The sequence below is a fragment of the Patiria miniata genome, unplaced genomic scaffold (assembly GCF_015706575.1).
Source record: "Patiria miniata isolate m_02_andy unplaced genomic scaffold, ASM1570657v1 HiC_scaffold_10, whole genome shotgun sequence".
Lineage (NCBI taxonomy): Eukaryota > Metazoa > Echinodermata > Asteroidea > Valvatida > Asterinidae > Patiria > Patiria miniata.
This window is the reverse complement of record NW_024037048.1, coordinates 5,547,774-5,567,038: the sequence shown is the minus strand read 5'-3', so window position 1 is coordinate 5,567,038 and position 19,265 is coordinate 5,547,774. Positions and strand designations below refer to the sequence as shown.

The 19,265-nt window shown below is 39.9% G+C and overlaps 1 protein-coding gene and 1 pseudogene across 2 annotated transcripts in view; one reads left to right on the top strand and one right to left on the bottom strand.

Annotated features, from left to right (window-relative positions):
* Positions 1–1,892: 1,892 nt before the first annotated feature.
* LOC119736201 lies at positions 1,893–4,823 on the bottom strand (annotated as a pseudogene).
* Positions 4,824–6,577: 1,754 nt separating this feature from the next.
* Positions 6,578–19,265, top strand: part of LOC119736190 (phosphofurin acidic cluster sorting protein 2-like) — a 58,104-nt gene continuing 45,416 nt past the window's right edge. For both annotated transcript variants that reach the window (XM_038210225.1, XM_038210218.1), the window contains exons 1-2: positions 6,578–6,916; positions 15,225–15,312. In XM_038210225.1, coding sequence (XP_038066153.1) covers positions 6,795–6,916; positions 15,225–15,312 — 210 coding nt within the window. In that variant the 5' untranslated portion in view covers positions 6,578–6,794. The remainder of the gene's footprint in view (positions 6,917–15,224; positions 15,313–19,265) is intronic.

Below are 19,265 nucleotides of genomic sequence, written 5' to 3'. Positions count from 1 at the left end.
GTTTCTCCTGGGTAAGCTATTTACAGTATGATAATAAGGCAATAAACAGATACACTTACGTTATTTAATAGTCTTGACAGGAAAATAGTTTTAACTACAATGGCTTATACTCCTTATTTCATAGACATGACAGGATTTACTTTTTACACTTTGTACATTGTCTTTACATTTAATTAACTGCTGAATGTATTGGCAACTTGAATGAAAAAAAAACCAGTTGACTTGTTCATCATATTCACAACACAAAATCTGACAGTAAAAATAATGTTTCAGTCTTAATATTTCAATTATAATCTCGGTTGTATTTGAATGATTATGTGCAATCTGTAATTCTCACTCAACTCTATAGCTTCCAAAATTACATTCCATGGATAACTATAAAATAGGTTCTTTTTTAGTAAAACATGCATAACCTCGGATCAATTTCAGTAATTCCCGTTTTTTCAGATGTGCGGAAGAACATGCTTTTTTAAAGAAATGCTTGATTGGTGCGTCAAATTTGATTGCTTTCGAAGAAAAAAATAGTTATGCCGGGTCAGTTTCTTTTGGACTCGCCCTGCACATGTCACATCTTTTCTTCCCAATAATACATTAATTACATTTCTAGAGTTTGAATTTTGTTATGGCGCAACATTCGAGAAAATCGCACATTGAACTCTTTCAATAACGCCCACTTAAAGGGAAAATACAACATTTGCAAACATCGAAGAATAAAACTACTAAGTTTTTACGAAATACCTTACTAGGATGTTGGTAAATGACATGCTAAAGCATCCTGTAAAATTATGGCACCTGGTCTGAAGCCATTTTCAAGAGAATGGTATTTTTGTATACATTTCCAACGGTGGTCGGCCGACCACCGTTGGAAAAACCCAACTATTTTTCAACTACTGCTCCAAATTTACCATTTGTTTCAGTCAAAATTGTGTTTGCTATTGGTTACATGTTCATGAACGGGTGCTGGCCAGCTAGACTTGTTCCCTTACTTTACAATTTTCCGGCATCTATAAATTGATCAGTTTCAATTTAAGTGGAGTCAGGGAACCAGACTACTTGAACATTTTTTGTTTTTCTTGTTTTTTTTTCGAGCATTTTCGGACACAAAACTTCAAACATGTCAGTGTAACAATATTTTGTTCTATTAAACTAACCCCTCAACTAGTTCATTTCTGAGAATTACAGCAAAAGCCAATGGTGTACATTCCTTTTAAAGCTTAGTGTGTAAGGAAACAAGAATATTCCGTTAGGTAATCGGTATCGTATTTCAGTAAGTGATTTCAATGATGAGAAATACTTTGTGGATAATTCTACGTGAGCTTGTCGAATTGTGTCGTGTTTGCAATCGAGCATTTTTTCCAGTAGCTAAACAGACCCCTTTTCACAGAAGTAATTTTGCAAGAAGTGGGTATGGATTAACAATGAATGAACACACAAAAATGTGCTTCCTGCAGGCTAACTTACAGACTTTTCGTAGCCAACATTTGGTTGCACTTTTTGCCAGCCACCGGTTGGCCTACTACACTCAACCCAAACAAGAAAGTCCCCCTTAATACTTTTTTTGTCTAACTCAAAAGCTACTGGGCACATCTTGCTCAAATTACGACTGATCAGTACAGAAATTTCTTAGCAATCCAGCCATACTCTTTGTTGGGCCCAAAACAGTGATAATGTGTACAAAATATTATTATGCAATTGATGACAAATGGTACCGAAAAAAACACCCGTTGCACTTTTGCATACGTACAAGGTGAGTATGAACCACAACTTGCACGTATACAAAAGTGCAACTTTTTCGGTATCATTAATTGCATAAATTCGTATACACTCCACTGTTTTGGGCCAAATAAAGAGTATGGCTGGATTGCTATTAAAAAGGAATTTCTGCACTGATTAGTCGTTATTTGAGCGAGAGGTGCTCATTTGTTTTTGAGTAAGACAACAAAGTATTGGAAGGAGGGACTTTCTTTTTTTGGGTTGAGTGTACATTGTATGTGAAGCTGAAAGTCGCAAATATAAAGAACAGGTTTTTTATATTTCCAAAAAATAATTACAAACTAACGAACAAACGCCACCCAACACTTAATACAAAAAGAACCTTCTTACACTATGTCTGTGTAATATGCATTATTGATTTAGGTAAATTGTTGCCAAACGCAGCTTAAACGTATGCCCTAATTGTGGCATGCCCATTATAGATGGCACTCAATACAATGTTTAGAAACTAACAAAAGGTAATGCATTATACACCTCCCAAGATGACAGGCATGCAGAGGTATACGATCAAACTTTGTCACTTTTACAGGTCACGTTATTTTTTTTTAATAGTAAAGGTTGAATGTATACCATGTACCACCCCAGCCGCTGCAGCCATTCATACGATTTTCATTATTAGGCCTAGTGAGGTGTAAGTTTTGTCTATACCTTCCCCTGCATCTCGACGTTTTGGTTTCGCTTTCCATTCTTCCCCTCACCCTTCTTGGGTTTCTTGTCTTTCTGGTCTTTCTTTTGTTTCTTGTTCTTCTTGCCCAGGATATCCATCAGGCTGGTGGGCATGTAGTAAGGCTTCTCAGGGGATCCATCGTGTCGCTCCAGATCCTCAAGGAAACAGAGGAACAGAGTGTCCACCCCCATGTCATAGACGCCGAAGGAGACGGCGGCGATGACGTACGTGAAGATGGCAATGGCAACGATGGGAGCCCAGATGTAATTGAGGGGCTTGTTCTCCTGCAGGAGGGGATTGTCCTCCCAATTGAAGAAGTAGAAGGACCCGACGGTGATCCCAAGGGTAACAGTCAGCTTGAAGATGAAGAGCATGAAGCTTGTGATGCTGTTGAGGACGGCCGCGCGAACAATGTTCCTCATGAGGAGGCAGAAGGCATCCTTGGCGGCGAAGCAGAAGGAGCGGCCGTAGACAGCGATCTCGATGTAGGCGTTCCGGTTGATGAAGCGAATGAACTTCTCCAAACACCAGAAGAAACACTTGCAGCAGCAGAGCATGAACTTGGCGATGACGTTGCCCAAACCGCAGCCCTTGATTTTGCTTTCCGCGTACTCCAGCATCACGCGAATCATCTGGATTATGGTCACGATCAAAGAGCCGAAGGCTAGGGAGCCGAGATGGTAGCGGAGGGACCTCCACATGGAGCTCAGAATGGGAATCGTTGGAATGTCTGCTGGCTTGCTGAAGGCCCAGTAGTAGGACGCGAAGGCCCCGGCTATGGACATCTCTCCAAAGGCTATGATGAAGTTGACTATCCAGAAGAGCCCGAACACCATGTAGATTTGGAAATACAGCCTGTAAGCGGGTGTGTCAAAGCTGACAAACTCGCACTTTGCCGGTGACTGAGCGACTGCGTCGAACTTCTCCTTGTCACAGAGGGAGCCGTTTAAGACATTTGCCCCTTCAGGTGCGTCGGTGATCTCGTAGGTTGCGTTACCTGCAGATGCGAGGAATACCATGACAAAGCCCAGAAGACAGCGTGGATAACCTGCAGGAGAAAGGGGACAACGGGAGCGAGGAGTGTAGTGCTCATCATACCCAGGGCACAGCTTGCTTCTTCCAACAGTGCAGTGGCGATACGGATGCGCTTGAAGAGCACCAATATAAGCAGCAATAGGACAATCCCAATCACGGTTAGGATGATGGAGAACGCCAGCCAGATATCGGGAGACTCGAGATAGCAGTTGATATCCAGGTAATTGAAGCCGCCGTCTCCGATATTACCGCACTTGTTCACATCAACGTACTGGAAATACTGCGCGTAGCAGTAGTAGTTTCCAAAAGCGACCAGACCAACAAAGAGGATGATCACGCCCCAGACGACTAAAGTAGCAATCCACTGCATGGCGATTAGGAGGAAGACGCTGAAAAACAGAGCGATTCCGAGCCCGGCCAGGATGAAAGGCCAGGTGCTCAAGAAATCAGCCACCAGGTTCTCAATGAGTTCTATCCCGTACACAAAATCGACCAGTTCCTTGAGGGTGTCAACTTCGTCCTGGGTCACGTTCCGATTATTATCGGTCTTGCCGTTGGCGTCTGCAATCTGGATGGGTAGGCATCTGCCAGCAAACGGTTTTAGCGGGAGGTAGTAAGTGGCGCACTTCTCCTCGCGGATAAGGTCCCACATTTTGTCCTGGTCGGTACCAACGTAGGCCTCGGGATCGAAGCCATACAGACAGATGAAATCATCCCAGGCGACTTTAGACAGATCGATGACACCAGTCAGGTACTTTTCAATGATGGAGAAAGTCTTGTCTGGGCATTTCTCGACGCACACCTGGGGAGTCGGGCAGGAGAGTGTCACCAGAGTAGTGGATGACAAACAGGCCAACCAGTCGAAGTAGAAGACATATGGCTTGTCTACGACATCCTTACTGATCCCACATATCTGGCCCTGGTAGTCAGAGGGGTAGATCAGTGTGTCAGGGTTACCGTACAAGAGGGCAAAGACAGCAACCGCCCCTACACCTAGCAGGAAAATGACGAAAATGATACAGCAGATCACATCGGTGCAGCTGCGGTTACGGATCGGTCCACGGAAGGTTGGGTCGTACGGACGCGGTTTGCCGTAGTACTTCTTCGGTTTGAAGTCTTCCTCTTCCTGGTCGTCTATCTCCTCTTTATCGGCGATGTGCTCCACCGAAGTGGTCTTTTTATTTTTCTTCTCACCCAAACCCATGTTTTCTCGGCCCCAAAATGTCAATGTCGATACGCAATATTTAGGCGAAGTCAAGCGACGCTAGTTGATTATGTTACTTGAATGGTTATGGCCTTACCGTGCTGTGTGTTCACGGAATACTGATTCCAGCTATTCCGGACTTTGACTGCTCAATTTATTCTTCAATGCAGTCTTTTGTTTCCACTGTATCCCATAGCATGCGGCTATTATTGCCTGGTACTGCCTGCTTGTCGCTTGTTTGTTTAAGAGTTAACAATTAACCTCGATTTATGACCAATATTAATAATTACCGAACATAGACTGCCAAAGGTTGAAATGCAACGGTTATCAGTCTTTCCTGAAATGTAATCCAAACAGTTTCTGTTCAGTCTACAAGGACCTAATATAGCCATGTAGCAAGAAATACTTAATTTTAAAAAAAAACATTTCCCGAGTAAATCTTTGAACCGTAGGGGTGTAGACCTGTAAATAGGCCCAGAATTGCCTACATGGGCCAAATCACAAGTTGGTGATATTAGAGCATTTTGTGGGTCATGAACTTGAAGGTTTGTAAAAAAAAAAAAAAAAAAAAAAACCGTACACAGGAGTGTCAGCTCCTATTTCTGTGAAATTCGCATGAAATTGGCCCTAAAATTGCTCTACATGTTTTGGCAATGGAGCGCAGGCGTCATTTTTCAAAATGGCGATGGCACAGAACTACTTTTTCGGGGTGATCATCTTTGGATGGAATTTTTCCCAAAAGTCACTTTCTATAATTAAAAACAAAAATTGAACAGAAATGTTAGATTATGAAATAAGCTTTAAATGGATGGGTGTCTCAAATACCTTGGAGAATTGTGAGTATTTGTAATAATTTTCGGAAGCACGCGTAATTATCACTGAGGTATATGGGAGACGATTTGCAGGTCTGCACCACTGATCTCTATTATTATACTGACTGGATAGCGCTTCGACCTATGCGTGTACACAAGACCGTGACGCCCTCGGCACACACGCGGCGGCCATTTTGAAACTCCCTCAAAAGCCCACAAAGCACAGATCCGTATATAAAAAACACAGATTGACAATAGTTTAGGAAGCAATTTCGGATCATCGAACACATTTTTATTTTTTTCATTTTGCCCACAGTGTTGTTTTACTCATGTTAATATTTGTTCAAATATATAATTTTATTTCGCGACCAACTCCTCATGAGGGCACTGTTCATAACGTATATCATGCATGGCCACATTGCACAGTCACTATTGCTATTCGCTTTCCAAGGGACATTACACTAAACAGCCTCTCGCGAAAAAAATACAGTTTTGGTGAAAAATACGAACAAAACTGCGGAAAAAAGGGAATTTATATGGTGACTCAAATGGCTGTGCTTTTCTCCGGATGGCGAATTTTCAGTGATGGGGGGGGGGGGGGGGGGGGGGGGTGGGGCGACTGGGGAGGGGAACTTTCAAGGGAGCGTCCCCCTCCCCCTATCTCCCCGCCTGCCGTAAGGTGCATTGACAGAAAAAAATGAAAAGGATTTCTGGGCAGGATTTAAAGAAATACGTTCCTAGTTTCATTGTCATCAAAACGTTATGGAATTATGTTTCGTCCAATAAAACGAAAACGCGGGGTAATTTCTTCTAAATGGGCCCTTTAAAAAAAAGTGATATGTGGGGGTTATCGGACATACAGGACTTCACTTTAAAATTGGAAAATTCCAAATACAACTTTCAGCACCGCCAAAAAGTATGTCTAGCGCCCTCATTCGTTAAATAAAAGGGTCTGGCCGCCGCCTCATCAAATGTTAATAGTCTCGTCTGCATGTGCATTATGTACATGTATGCATCAGGTCTTGTGCAGCTTTTGTATCGGCTGTCAAATTGGAGAGCTCCGAGACCACGCAGTTGTGGAGATTATGTCCTAATGCTTCTTTCTAATTTTTCTACATCAAAATAATGGATTTTGTTAATTCAGGTGAGCGTGCTGACACGTGAGAAGTCTTGGATTCCTCTAGTCGAGTGTGGTCGAGTAGCACCGCAATGCTGACCCCGTAAAATCCTCTTCGATTTCCGGAGTTAGTGAGTATCTTGGCAGGAAATCTTCTCTGACTTGTTTTGTGACTGAAGCGAGAACATGGCGGAAAAGTCGTGGGGGAAAATGAACACTTCGACGGCTTCGCAGGGAAATAAACCCGTCCCTATGAAGTTGTTCTCAACGTGGGAGGTTGAGAGGACGGCTCCCAATTGCATCGCCAGGTAAATATCATAAGTATCACTAGTGTCTGTGTTTGACAGATGACAATGATCACGATGATTTGAATTTGTTTTGTCATGTTTGTAGGCCCTACTAATGACTTTATACTTCATGTAGGCCTAGGCCTACTTCAACTTGTTCATTTGTCATGGCAGCCGTAACACATTTTGGCACAATTGCAGAATACCCCGCCACTCAATCTATCCACCTCGTAGCCGGCTACGGAGTCACACCAAACATTGTCATTGGCTCCCTGTTTTAACATACAAAACGTACTGAACAGTGTTGTTAAAAAAATTCCACAGATTAACAAAAAGTGTACCATTTCGTTTAAATTAAACACTATTTGGGCCATTTTTAATTACATTGATGTACATTGTGGTAAAAAAAAAGTGGCTATTATTTCCGCAAGGAATAGAAGGAAAAGGCCGCCCTTTGCTGAAATTTTGTGACGACGACTATTCGCTAAATTAGTTTTGAAAGGTCGCTATTACGAACATTTTCTGTGGATCCAGTGATGTTCGTTATAGCGACGTTTCACTGTGTGAATGGTAGCCCTACTTGTATGCCTCGCCTACCCATGTTCAGTGAGACCCAGACTAAAGAGATTTAGGCTAGTTCTAGGGTGTAAGCGAGGCCGTGGTAACTGGTTCATGGACTCAAAAAGAAGATGGATGTTTGTACTATGTAAGCACAACGTTAAAGTGAAATGTACCGAACAGCACAGTGCAGTTTGGACTTTGAAGTTTTGTTTTTCACTTCTGAAAAAAGAAGTGTTCTTTAATTTCATTCCTCAATGATTTTGCATGCATGACAGATTGTCTACACATTTTGTTTAAAGTGTGACCCCAAATTGCTGTTTTTCTTATAATCTGACGGATCCTACAATTTAAGTGCACATACATGTATACATGTAGGGTTGGTAGTCAAATTATTCCCTTTTATTCAAACTTTTATTGTTATTATTAGTTGACATTTTAATTTTTTTGTATTTCTTTATTTTATAAAGTTTTTGGAAGAGAAAAAAAAAAATGCCCCAATAGGGGTTTGGAATACAAGTGCACTTAATACATACATTGTACATTAACAAGTATTGTCCAGTTGTCCCCTGAATTAATTTAAATAAGTCAGTCACATAAATTTATCGTACATGTTTTTGCAATGTTACTAGAAACACAACATTTTTTTTTTCTATCTTGAAGTGAAAGCTGTCAAATCTTGACATCCTATACAAGAGAAAACTTTTTGCAGTGTACATATCGTACATTCTAAATCCCACGTCGGCAGACTGGTTTGATCAAGTTCTCACTGACTATAGAATTATAAGCCCTTTTCACACTAGACAAATCTCAGGGTTGACGCAGGGTTGACGCAGGGTTGACAACACGCATCGTTTCACACTTGAAGAATTTCAACCCTGCGTCAACCTCGAGACTGATTTCATCCCGGGTTGAACTCAACCCTGCTCCAGACCAGGGTTGAGATTTTCAACCTGGGTTGAAATTCTTGCCAGGGTTCAAAACAGTAGTAACTGAGCATGATAAGCTCGATTTGCATGAAACAAGTGTGAAACGATGCGAGGTTGAATGCAAGGTTGAAAAATTAAAAAACTCAACCCGGGGCGGCACTGTGTTCACCCAGGGTTGGGTTCAACCCGGGTTTAGAGGCTCTAGTGTGAAAAGGGATAGTAAATTCGAACTTTCCAAATGCATCCATGTAGTTAGTTGGCAGTGAATGGATTATGCAGTGTCATGATGGGACACAGAACCGGTACATACCGGTACATGTACACATGTACACAACATGTACAAAAATGTACATGTATATTGTGCACTGCAGGTGGGCTGTAAAATGTGGTACACATGCACAACACATGTCTAAAAATACATGGTCGACAAGATTGATCCAGTTCACGCTGACTACCAACAAACTAACAATGGGAAATTCTGACATTCTCTCTTTCCCAATACACAGTGGGTTGATTGATGAATTTACATGATGCATTGTCGCATTTTGGAAATTGTGCTCTTACCAAAATACTGCACAATCTGTGTACATGTATTTATGTAGTGTGCTAGTTTGCACTGACTTAGGGACTTGGTATTTGTCTTTGGAGTGTGTGTTCTTGAGCAGTGGGCAGTACCATCCTGATAAAATTGCAAATCTAAGTTCTCTTTGTTGTCCTGTACATATATGTAAGCTAGTTTAATTACTCTTTTACTCGCATTTGTTGACTTCTGAAAAGGAAATGATGGCTAAATGTTGGCTTTGTACACCCTCCTCCTAAATTCCAAAAAAAGAACCTCAACTCAGCTTTGTCTGAAAGGCACTTTTTAAATCACCTGGTGCAGCAATTTTGTTTATAAAATTGTTTGGCTTGACATGTATTCTATACTCTGCACAGTTGTATACAATGTAATTAATTTGAAAGAAGATCCAAGCCCTGACCCCATAAATAATGGGATAACAAATGTACATAGTAGTCTGGCAGACTGCCCTTTTGTATACATGTAGGCTAACCATGCATGACTCATGTCCATTGATCAATTGTCAAGGTTTGAACTACAAAAACAGTCTGACAATTGACTCTTTGTCAAGGCTTATAACAGCACTGTACAGCTGGGGAACACCCTACAGTGTGTACAATGCATGTTTACATGTACTGCACAATGCACATGCTTGGGCAGTTAGTCATGTTGATTGTTATTGATTGGGATGGCAGGGATCTCCTCTTTTTCTTTTTTTGTTGTTTATCATTTGTCCCTACCTGTTGTTTCTTTTTAGCTTTCATTATTTTTTATTTTTTACTGCACTGAGACATTTAAAAACTTGTATTATAGGCCTAATACATGAACATGTATTTCTTTTCAATTTCCATGACAAGTGTCCATCTAATGTACATGTAATTAGTTTTTGTACTCATGATTTGTTGTTACTGTGTGGCCAATATGCACACATTGATGGAAATTGATATCCTACTGTACAGCGCTCCTCTGAGTAATGACAGAATACAATTCAATTGGTTTATACAATTGTGCATGGCGTACGTACCGGTACATGTCATAGTAATATTTAGTACATTTGGAAAACCATAAATTATATCTAATGGTACATACATGTAATTATATGACTTACTACATTGATGTACAGTACAGTATGTGGAGCCAATACACAAAAAAAATGTACTAGATATCTCCATGCACTCAATACCGATATACCCTGCTTTCCAACTCTTAACATGGCAGAATTGTGTTTTTAATAAGAACGTAATTAAAGGGAAAATACAACATTTGCAAACATCAAAAAATAAAACTAGCAAATCATTTTGAAATACCTTGCTGGACTGTTAGTGAATGACTGTCTAAAGCATCCTGTAACATCATGGCACCTGGTATACTGTCATTTTCAAGAAAAGTGGAATTTTTGTATCAATTTCCAACGCTGGTCGGCCGACCAGCGTTGGAAAAAACTGGCTTTTTTTCAAATACTGGTCCCAATTGACCATCGCACTTGTTTGCAATCGATTGTACACACCTATGAACGGGTACAAGCCAGCTAGACTGGTTCCCTGACCTTACAATTCCCCAATGTATGAAACTGCTCTGTTTCTTGTTATATGGAGTCAGGGAACCAGACTATAGGAAAATGATTGTTTTTCTTGGTTTTTATAGCATTTTCGAACCCAAAACCTCAAAAAAGTCAGTGTAACTATATTTGCTATATTTCCAACCCCCAATTCCATCCATTTCTGAAAATTACAGCAAAAGCAAATGATGTATATATATATTCCCTTTTATAAGAATGTAGTTATAAAAGATACTCATACTTCATAGCAGCTCACTTGTATGCACACGATTGTTACTGTACTGCTCTTTTGGATACTTGTACTTACATGTACTGGTACATGTGTACTTGTAGTACATACCACATTGTACATTGTTCATGTGCCGTACACATGTGCCGATACTACTGCATGTGTACAGAACTGATATTGTTCATTGGTCAAAATCATCATCATGTCCTTTGAAAACATGTATGTCTGGGCGTGTTCATCTATTCAAACTGTGGACGAAAACTTTCAGGGAACAAAAGAGAACAATATCGTCGACGATTCCCAGCATACCACGATTGGGGTCGTGATTGGGGTCGTGTACAAAGCCAATGGAAGTCTTCCTAAAAAGAGTACAAACAAAAGAGGGACAATACATGTCATGCATGTAGGACGTCCACGATCGACGGTGTGAATGCGCTTGTGTGCGTGTATACATTTGTATACAATGTATGGACAGGCACACAGATTTAAACACTGATTTTTGGGGGTTGTTGAAAGGTCATATTGGAACATGTAAGATCTACACCCAGTCCTAGTGAAGAAACAATGACTTCCTTTTTGACAGTACAGACCTGACTTTATCAGTCAGAGAAAGTGATAAGGGGGAAGTGCTGTGTCTAACTCGACTGTCACATCTAGGGCATGGCATACATAAAGGTAGGAAATTACGGGGACATCAGATATTATCTGGACCCTATACTAGCCTACTACACCTATTTTTGTCCAACAGAAGCAGATATGTGGGGTCAAATTGTCTGGAACTTCGAAGGATATAATAATTTACGGACTAGACGCTTGCACGTACATTACGTGTACATGTGTAGATTCATGGTTTTAATTCACAATGATGCTTCAAATGTATGGACGTACTTAAAAATACACATAAATGCTTGTACATTTAGTTAGAAAAAGTTGACGTTTTATTTTAAAGAAAGTTGAAAGTTGAGTTATAAAATATATTTAAGTTACCTTCTACTTTCTACTTTCTACTTTCTACTAGCACTTGTGTTGAATTGTATTATCCATGAATCCATGAAACTACATATCGGTACATGTAGATTGCTGGGGTGGTTTGATCGGTTTGGGTGTACAGGCAGTTACGGTTTGGGACGGTAAGTGCCAAAGGGGTTTCATTGTAAATAGAAAAATATCTTTTTATACTGTATAGCAATCTCACTATGTACGTGTGCAGTGCAGAGGATAATGTGCACTGGGTGTGTACCGTACATGTACCAACATGCTCTATGGTTGTACATGTACATAGTTCTTGAACTTTGAAGTGCTCTGTAAATGTACCTACGTACAATGTACAGACAGTACATTACATACCTTGTATGCATGTACATTATTTGTATACACACTGTACACACACATGGGTCATGTATATCTAACAAGTGGCCATAATCCTGTGTCATGACATAAAACAACATCAATAGGCAAATGTATGCTTTATGACTTGCAGGTGACATCCAGTCCAACTAGTGCTTATGACTGTGCACATCAAAACAGTAGTACATGTGCACATAATGTACTACTGGAATGTCATGACTCATCATGGGTTCTTATCGTGTCCCAAAGCATGAATCATGTTGAATATTGGACTGTACATTACACATACGTTTATTACAAAATACAGTATACATGTATACGCCCTACCTGATCTATGATCGGGTAAATCAGCTTGTGTACATATACATGTAAAAGGAAATTGACGTGTTGTATATATTTTAACCGATTGTGCCCTCCCAAATTTATCACTTTTTGACCCTGGCCTTGTTTGATTTTTTTTGTGGAATTCTTGAAGGCCATTCGTTCTTCCCCTCTTCACCCTCTTGCACGGAGCTGATGAAACTCGCTCCATAAAATGTGTACGTCATGCTTGTTACATAATCTGAAATTTCTGTTTAATTCCTTTGGTAAACAACAGAGTTACATAAGTACAAAATGTAGGACTTTTTTTTTTTTTTTTGATACACAGTACATGTTATCTGATTCTGACGCGGTATCATCTTACACGTTAAATGTATTGCCATGTACCGGTACATGAATACATTGTATTTATAAACACAAAGGAGGTGGGTGCAGTGGGGAAACATGATACATACATGTACTTTTTTCTATGACTAAAGCCTGAGTTGCTTGAATCGTATGCACATCATGTACATTGTAGCTGTTGACTTTTGTCAAGCGTGTAGAGCTACATGTACGTACATGTACAGTATAGACCTTTCTTTGTCATTCCATGGTTGGCAGTTTTAACCACTGGTTGGCAGACTACATGTATGTGGTTGGCAGACTATGTGGTTGGAGGACTATGTGGTTGGCAAACTAAGGAAGGTCAACTTTCAAAAAAAAAAAAAAAAAAAATATTAATGTTTCCAAACATATCATTGGATTGTTGGAAATACAAAAAAAACAATAAATGCTGCCAAAAAAAAGAGAGAAAAAAGCAAAATAAAAATGTCCTTTTTAACACAATGAGGGTATGCAAGTTTTGACCAAATCTTTGCCAACCGCGTGGTAAAATGTATGCCCTTTGTATGTGGCAGCCCATGCAACATGGCGCTCAGCGTTTACACACAAATAAAAGGAAGGTCTATAGGACCATCCATGTAATTAATCAGTCAACAAGTTAAAGATATAGTCCATCATTTGTAATTTGTGCATTTTGTTCGTTTGAAGCAACAAAAGTGTTCAATATCTAATGAAGGATACTGAACAACTAACCTGATGAAGTTTCAGTTCAGCTTCAGCTGTATATTCCGAGAAAAACAGCATTCTAGGATCTCAATTTCAAATCAAAAGTTGCTGAATCATGTTTTGAATTGTTTTGAATTGCAGTTCTACAGGATGTCGCGCACTGATCTGACGAATTATAGCAACCGCGCGCGCCTGTGCGTCGTGCCAATGCTTGCGCGCGCTGTACCGAATATAAAAACGAACTACCCATTTAAATTTTCCTACGGTGCCTCTTAAGACGCACCGGTGGAAAGGCCTTCTTTCGTTGATTACTTCAAAATGATAGCTTGCCAGAAAGATTAATTTCACAGGGAGTTTAGTCCACTTACTATCTTTCAACCAAGTATGTTTTTCAACAATAATACGCCAGTTACTTTTTCGGATGGCTGCAAATGATGGACTATAGCTTTAAGCAGTTCACATTGCAATGCCTGTTTTTCTAGCAGCTCCTTGCAAAAAATAATATTGGATTAAGTTAGCTTCAAGAAATAGTGTTGTTAGAAGATTAAAAGGGGTCCCTTTCTTTCTCCACTCTACTGCTCATATTAGTGCAGAATGTAATTTGTTGTGAGCATACTTGGCATATGCGCCGAAGTGATTTGATCATGAACATGATAAGTTGCAAACTGTAGAGCGAGCAGAAGACACGCGTTCCGTCGGACTGACGCTGAGCCTTGAGGCAATTTCAATTACAAGACTTCTCTCTTTTCATCCTTCACTTGCTGTTCCTTGAGTCTGCCTTGTCAGTCTGTGGCTCTCCTTCCCTCGCTGCAAACATATTTCTGGGTCGGCCGTCCAGTCAACCCATGCATGTAACACCGCCGTCTGGTTTTAGTCTGGGCGCACAACATTTCCCAGAATATGGCGATTGCCTCGAAAGTCCCTCTCGGTGGACGAGCAGTCTTTCAGGCGCTGCTTGCTGAGGGTTGTAAAGGTTATGCAGTCCCTGATGATGGACTGTTGCTGAAAAAAAATGTCACTTTGAAATTTTTGGACAAATTGTTGACAATGATGTGACAAGCTTACATTTGAACTCACAGGAGGTCTTCTTATCACCAGTTGGTTGTAGGTTTCTAATATTTTCTCTATATTTTCACTTTTCTTAAAATGGCGACTACATGTACATGTCAGTACAGTCTGTATGTGTACACGTGTACATTTTGTACACAATGTGCATCACATACAATGTACATTTGTACATGTAGGCCTATATCATGTACTGGTATGCAAATGAACATTTTGTAGCACTTTATAATATTGCCGAGTATGCAAATGTGTACTTGTGGGTTGTATTGAGGTTGTATTTAAGTACATTTTCAAATGCAAACTGTACAATGTTACTTGTCAACAGAATAGGATTCCCACCGTCACTTTGATGTGTACAAAATGTACGTCATCTCGGCTAAACTACAAACTTGTACGTAAATGAAATTTGTAAGATAAAAACGAACATGAGCTGTATGTTCTTAAATAATTTGTATGTACATGTACCGGTACATGTAGTTTAAAATGTAAATTTTATAAGTTTGTGAGCCACAGCCAGTGTAGCCGTTGGCCATTACTTGCTGGAATTGATAAACCTACATGTACTTCTCTAGAAGATGCTATCTCTAGAAGATGCTATTTTTAAAAAACATACATGCCAGTTGTCCTCGGTAAACTAATCTGACGGAAACTGTCGTTGGCAGGAAGGAAGATTAACTGAATGAATTATTGATGGATTTGTTATCTTTTTACAGGTTATGCACTCTGAGGTTAACACATCTGGTGGTGCTGAAGACACTAGAGACCGACTTGGGCTCTGTCATCATCGCTGTGCGCATGCAGGTTGGTTTCAATAATGTACCTAAGTACAAGCACATTCATATCTACATGTACCAGTAGGGCTTCATTAAAGGGAATATACATCATTTGCTTTTGCTGTAATTTTCAGAAATGGATGGGATTGGGGGGTTGGAAATATAAAGCAAATATAGTTACACTGACTTTTTGGAGGTTTTGGGTTCGAAAATGCTATAAAAACCAAGAAAAACGATCATTTTCCTGTAGTCTGGTTCCCTGACTCCATATAAGAAGAAACAGAGCAGTTTACATACACTTGGGGAATTGTAAGGTCAGGGAACCAGTCTAGCTGGCTCGTACCCGTTCATAGGTTTGTAATCGATTGCAAACAAGTGCGATGGTCAATTGGGGCCAGTATTTGAAAAAAAGCCAGTTGTTTCCAACGCTGATCGGCCGATCAGCGTTGGAAATTGATACAAAAATACCACTTTTCTTGAAAATGACAGTATACCAGGTGCCATAATTTTACAGGATGCTTTAGACTGTCATTTACCAACATCCTATTAAGGTATTTCGCAAAAACTTGGTAGTTTTATTTTTCGATGTTTGCAAATGTTGTATATTCCCTTTAATTTGTAACGCTCCATCTCTAGCTGACAAATTCAACAAAGCCATCCCACTGGTCAAACTCAGTTGATTGGCTGTTTTTGAAAGTTGAGTGCTCCCTGCCCACAAACAGCAGGATTGCTTGGCTGTGACTGTTTACATGTTTGTATGCTGTAGTACACTTGATACAGCTACCCGGTATGATCTGATACACTGTGCCCTCTGGAGACATGCACACAATAGGGAACAAAAGATTGTATACGTCTCCACAGGGCAATTTCTACAAGGAATATGTCTCTTCAAGGTTTTCACAAAGTAGATATATGGATTTTACTAAAAAAACTAGGAATTTCCGAGGTATGTTGTTCTGTCGCAAATGGTAGAGTTTTAGAAAAGGGATATTAAGTCCGAATTTCAACCAAGGAAATTAACTCTGGTTAAAATCAGTGCATTTTGAAACTGTACTCTCAAACTCGAAAACTTTAGTACACGAGAACAAAGAAATGTCTCCACAAGGATACAAATTTCAGTTTTCATTATGTGTACTCTAGGAGATTGATAGACCAGTGGGGCCAATTTCATAGAGCTGCTTACATGTAAGCACAACATTTGCTCAGCACAAAAAAAAACCTTGCTTAATATAACCAGGTTACCAGCCCAAACTCCATGCGATGTACATTGCTCGTGACTGGTATGTATTTAGCTGTTGTTTACTTAGCATAACAATCGCATGGAGTTTTGGTGAGTAACCTGATTATATTAAGCAAAGTTTTTTTGTGCTTACATGTAAGCAAATTTTGTGCATTAAAGCAGCTCTATGAAATTGGCCCCTATGACCAGCAACCTTTTTTTGGCAAGCTTTCATGTATGTTATCCTTTGCCTTCATGTCTGTTATCCTTTGCCTTGTATTTTTGTAATTACATTGTAATTTTGTAGATAAAAGTACAAGTACGTATGTGTGCCTGAACTTGAGTGTAATTGGCTTTAAATTGTATGCATGCCTGTTCAGTGTGTGATTATGCATCAACTACCCTGGATTATTGACCTTGTAAAAAGTACAGTGAAAGGTCAGCTTTATTGTATAAAATCAGGCACCACATAAAATGTACATGTGGTACTCACTAGTCTGTGCACATAATTTATGGAGGTGAATGTGTACACGGTTACAGGATCGCACTGTATTTCTTACATTTGTACGTATATGTAGGGCATTGTGAAGAGCATTTCATGAACTAAAATAGCGACCAGTAGTCATGCATGAAGTACCGTACATGTACGTTCATCTCACCACCATCTGTTTTGACTGACCACAGCTCTCTTATCATACTAGAGCCATAGAATTACAGCCAGTACTTTGTTGGTGATTAAGATTAAGTCTCCAGTTTACCATCTGGTTGGACATTTTTTTTTAACCACTTTGCAGTAAACCACTTGGCAGTTGCTAAAGTCATGGGATCATTTGATTAAAGTATGTGGAATTGTTACCTGCCAAATTATTATCAAAAAGCTTACTTGGATTAAAGATTGTACTGGTACTAAACACCCCGTGACATTTTTTCTGTTTCTGCTCCTTGCTCTATGCCGTCGTTTAGAGGAAATCAAGAAATGTAGGTGATTTCCAAAGTTCTATCAGTCACTTGACGGAGTTTTGAGAAGAACGAGTTTACAATGTACACGTATACACAAAATTTAGTTTCGTGATCCAAAGGTTGTTCACGGTTTTTCAGTGTTTTCTCGAAAAGTGTAATATCCACTGAGTTGAAACTTCGTCAGGTTAGGTTTTTAAGTATTCTTCTTTGGGTTTTGAGTGGTGGTGTTCTCGGAAACGATCAAAGTTCATACATGTAAAAAGCAAATGATCCCACCTTTAAGAGGAGATGGGCGTATAAGATAGGCCTATGTTTGCGAGGTACCTAACGAAAAGTATATTTTGCCTGCTGAACAACCTCAAACTTGAGGAGTTGTACTTGGCTCATGAGCATCCCCAGATACATTTTTACACCAGCCACAGCCGGAAATCAGCATCAATTGCACTACAGTTGCTTTGCATCAGTCACCTGTTTGACATCTGTTTGAATAAAAAAAAATAATCATCGATCACCTGTTCTGACAGGTAAATGTACATGAACATGAACATGTGCATGTAGATCAAGATATGTATGCACATGTGCTCAACATTTTGTCAGTTTGCACAGATGCACACAGGCACCTGGGTAGTGACATTTAAGTTTGAACTGAAGGATTCATTCTCCAAAGAGTGCATATATATAATGTGTAATGATGAAAAATTCACCCCTTTAGGCCAAGCTCCCTGTTCAGCTTTTTTAAAGTTATAGTCCACCATTTGTAATTTGTGCATTTTGTTCGTTTGAAGTGCAACAAAAGTGCTCAAAATCTAAAGAAGGGTATTGAACAACTAACCTGATGAAGTTTCAGCTCAGCTTCAGCTGTATATTTCGAGAAAAACATTCTAGGATCTCAATTTCTAATCAAAAGTTGCTGAATCATGTTTTGAATTGGGCCTGAATTCAGCATCCGAGACATGTTCTCACTGAGCCGATTGCAGCTACCGGTACATTGTACATGTACGCGATGTTACGCACCGATCCGACAAATTATAGCAACTGCGCGTGCGTGTGCGTCATGTCAACGCTTGCGCGCGCTTTGCCGAATAAAATAACTACTAATGGAAATTTCCAACGGTGCTTCTTAAGACGCACCGTTGGAAAGGCCTTCTTTCGTTGATTTCTTCAAAATGACAGCTTGCCAGAAAGAATAATTTCACTGGGAGTTTAGTCCCCTTACTACCGGTACCTTTCAACCAAGTATGTTTTTCAACAATAATTACGCCAGTTACTTTTCGGATAGCTGCAAATGATGGACTATAGCTTTAATTTTTTTTTTTTTTTGAGACAGACAAATTGATAGAAAGCTAGTGGCATTTTCTTCTTCCTGGACTGTAATCTTCAGCCCTGGTGTGATAGCAGCTTCTGTTTACAGCTTCCTCACCCTTCGCATTCCAAGTGCCAGACCTGATCAACCATTCCCGTGGCTCATAGAGTTAGATTTAAACAACCCTCTATCCTCCTCCTGATTGGATTTTTGTTGGTGTCCCTCTGCTGGTGTTTAAATGTCAGCATCTCCTGGCAAGAATACAGTACAGGTCCCAGGAATACATACATAAGTATACATTGTACCATACTTTACATTGTACATACCGGTACATGTATGCACTATACTGTAACTTTAAAGATTGTGCAATATACCGGTACACATGTAGACCTTTGCATGTGTATGGTACGTGGTGGTCCTCAGTCGGCATTTAAGTATTGGGCTTCTAAATTTGAATCAAAAACTGGGGCTCGAAAGTTTGTGCATTCTTTAAATATTA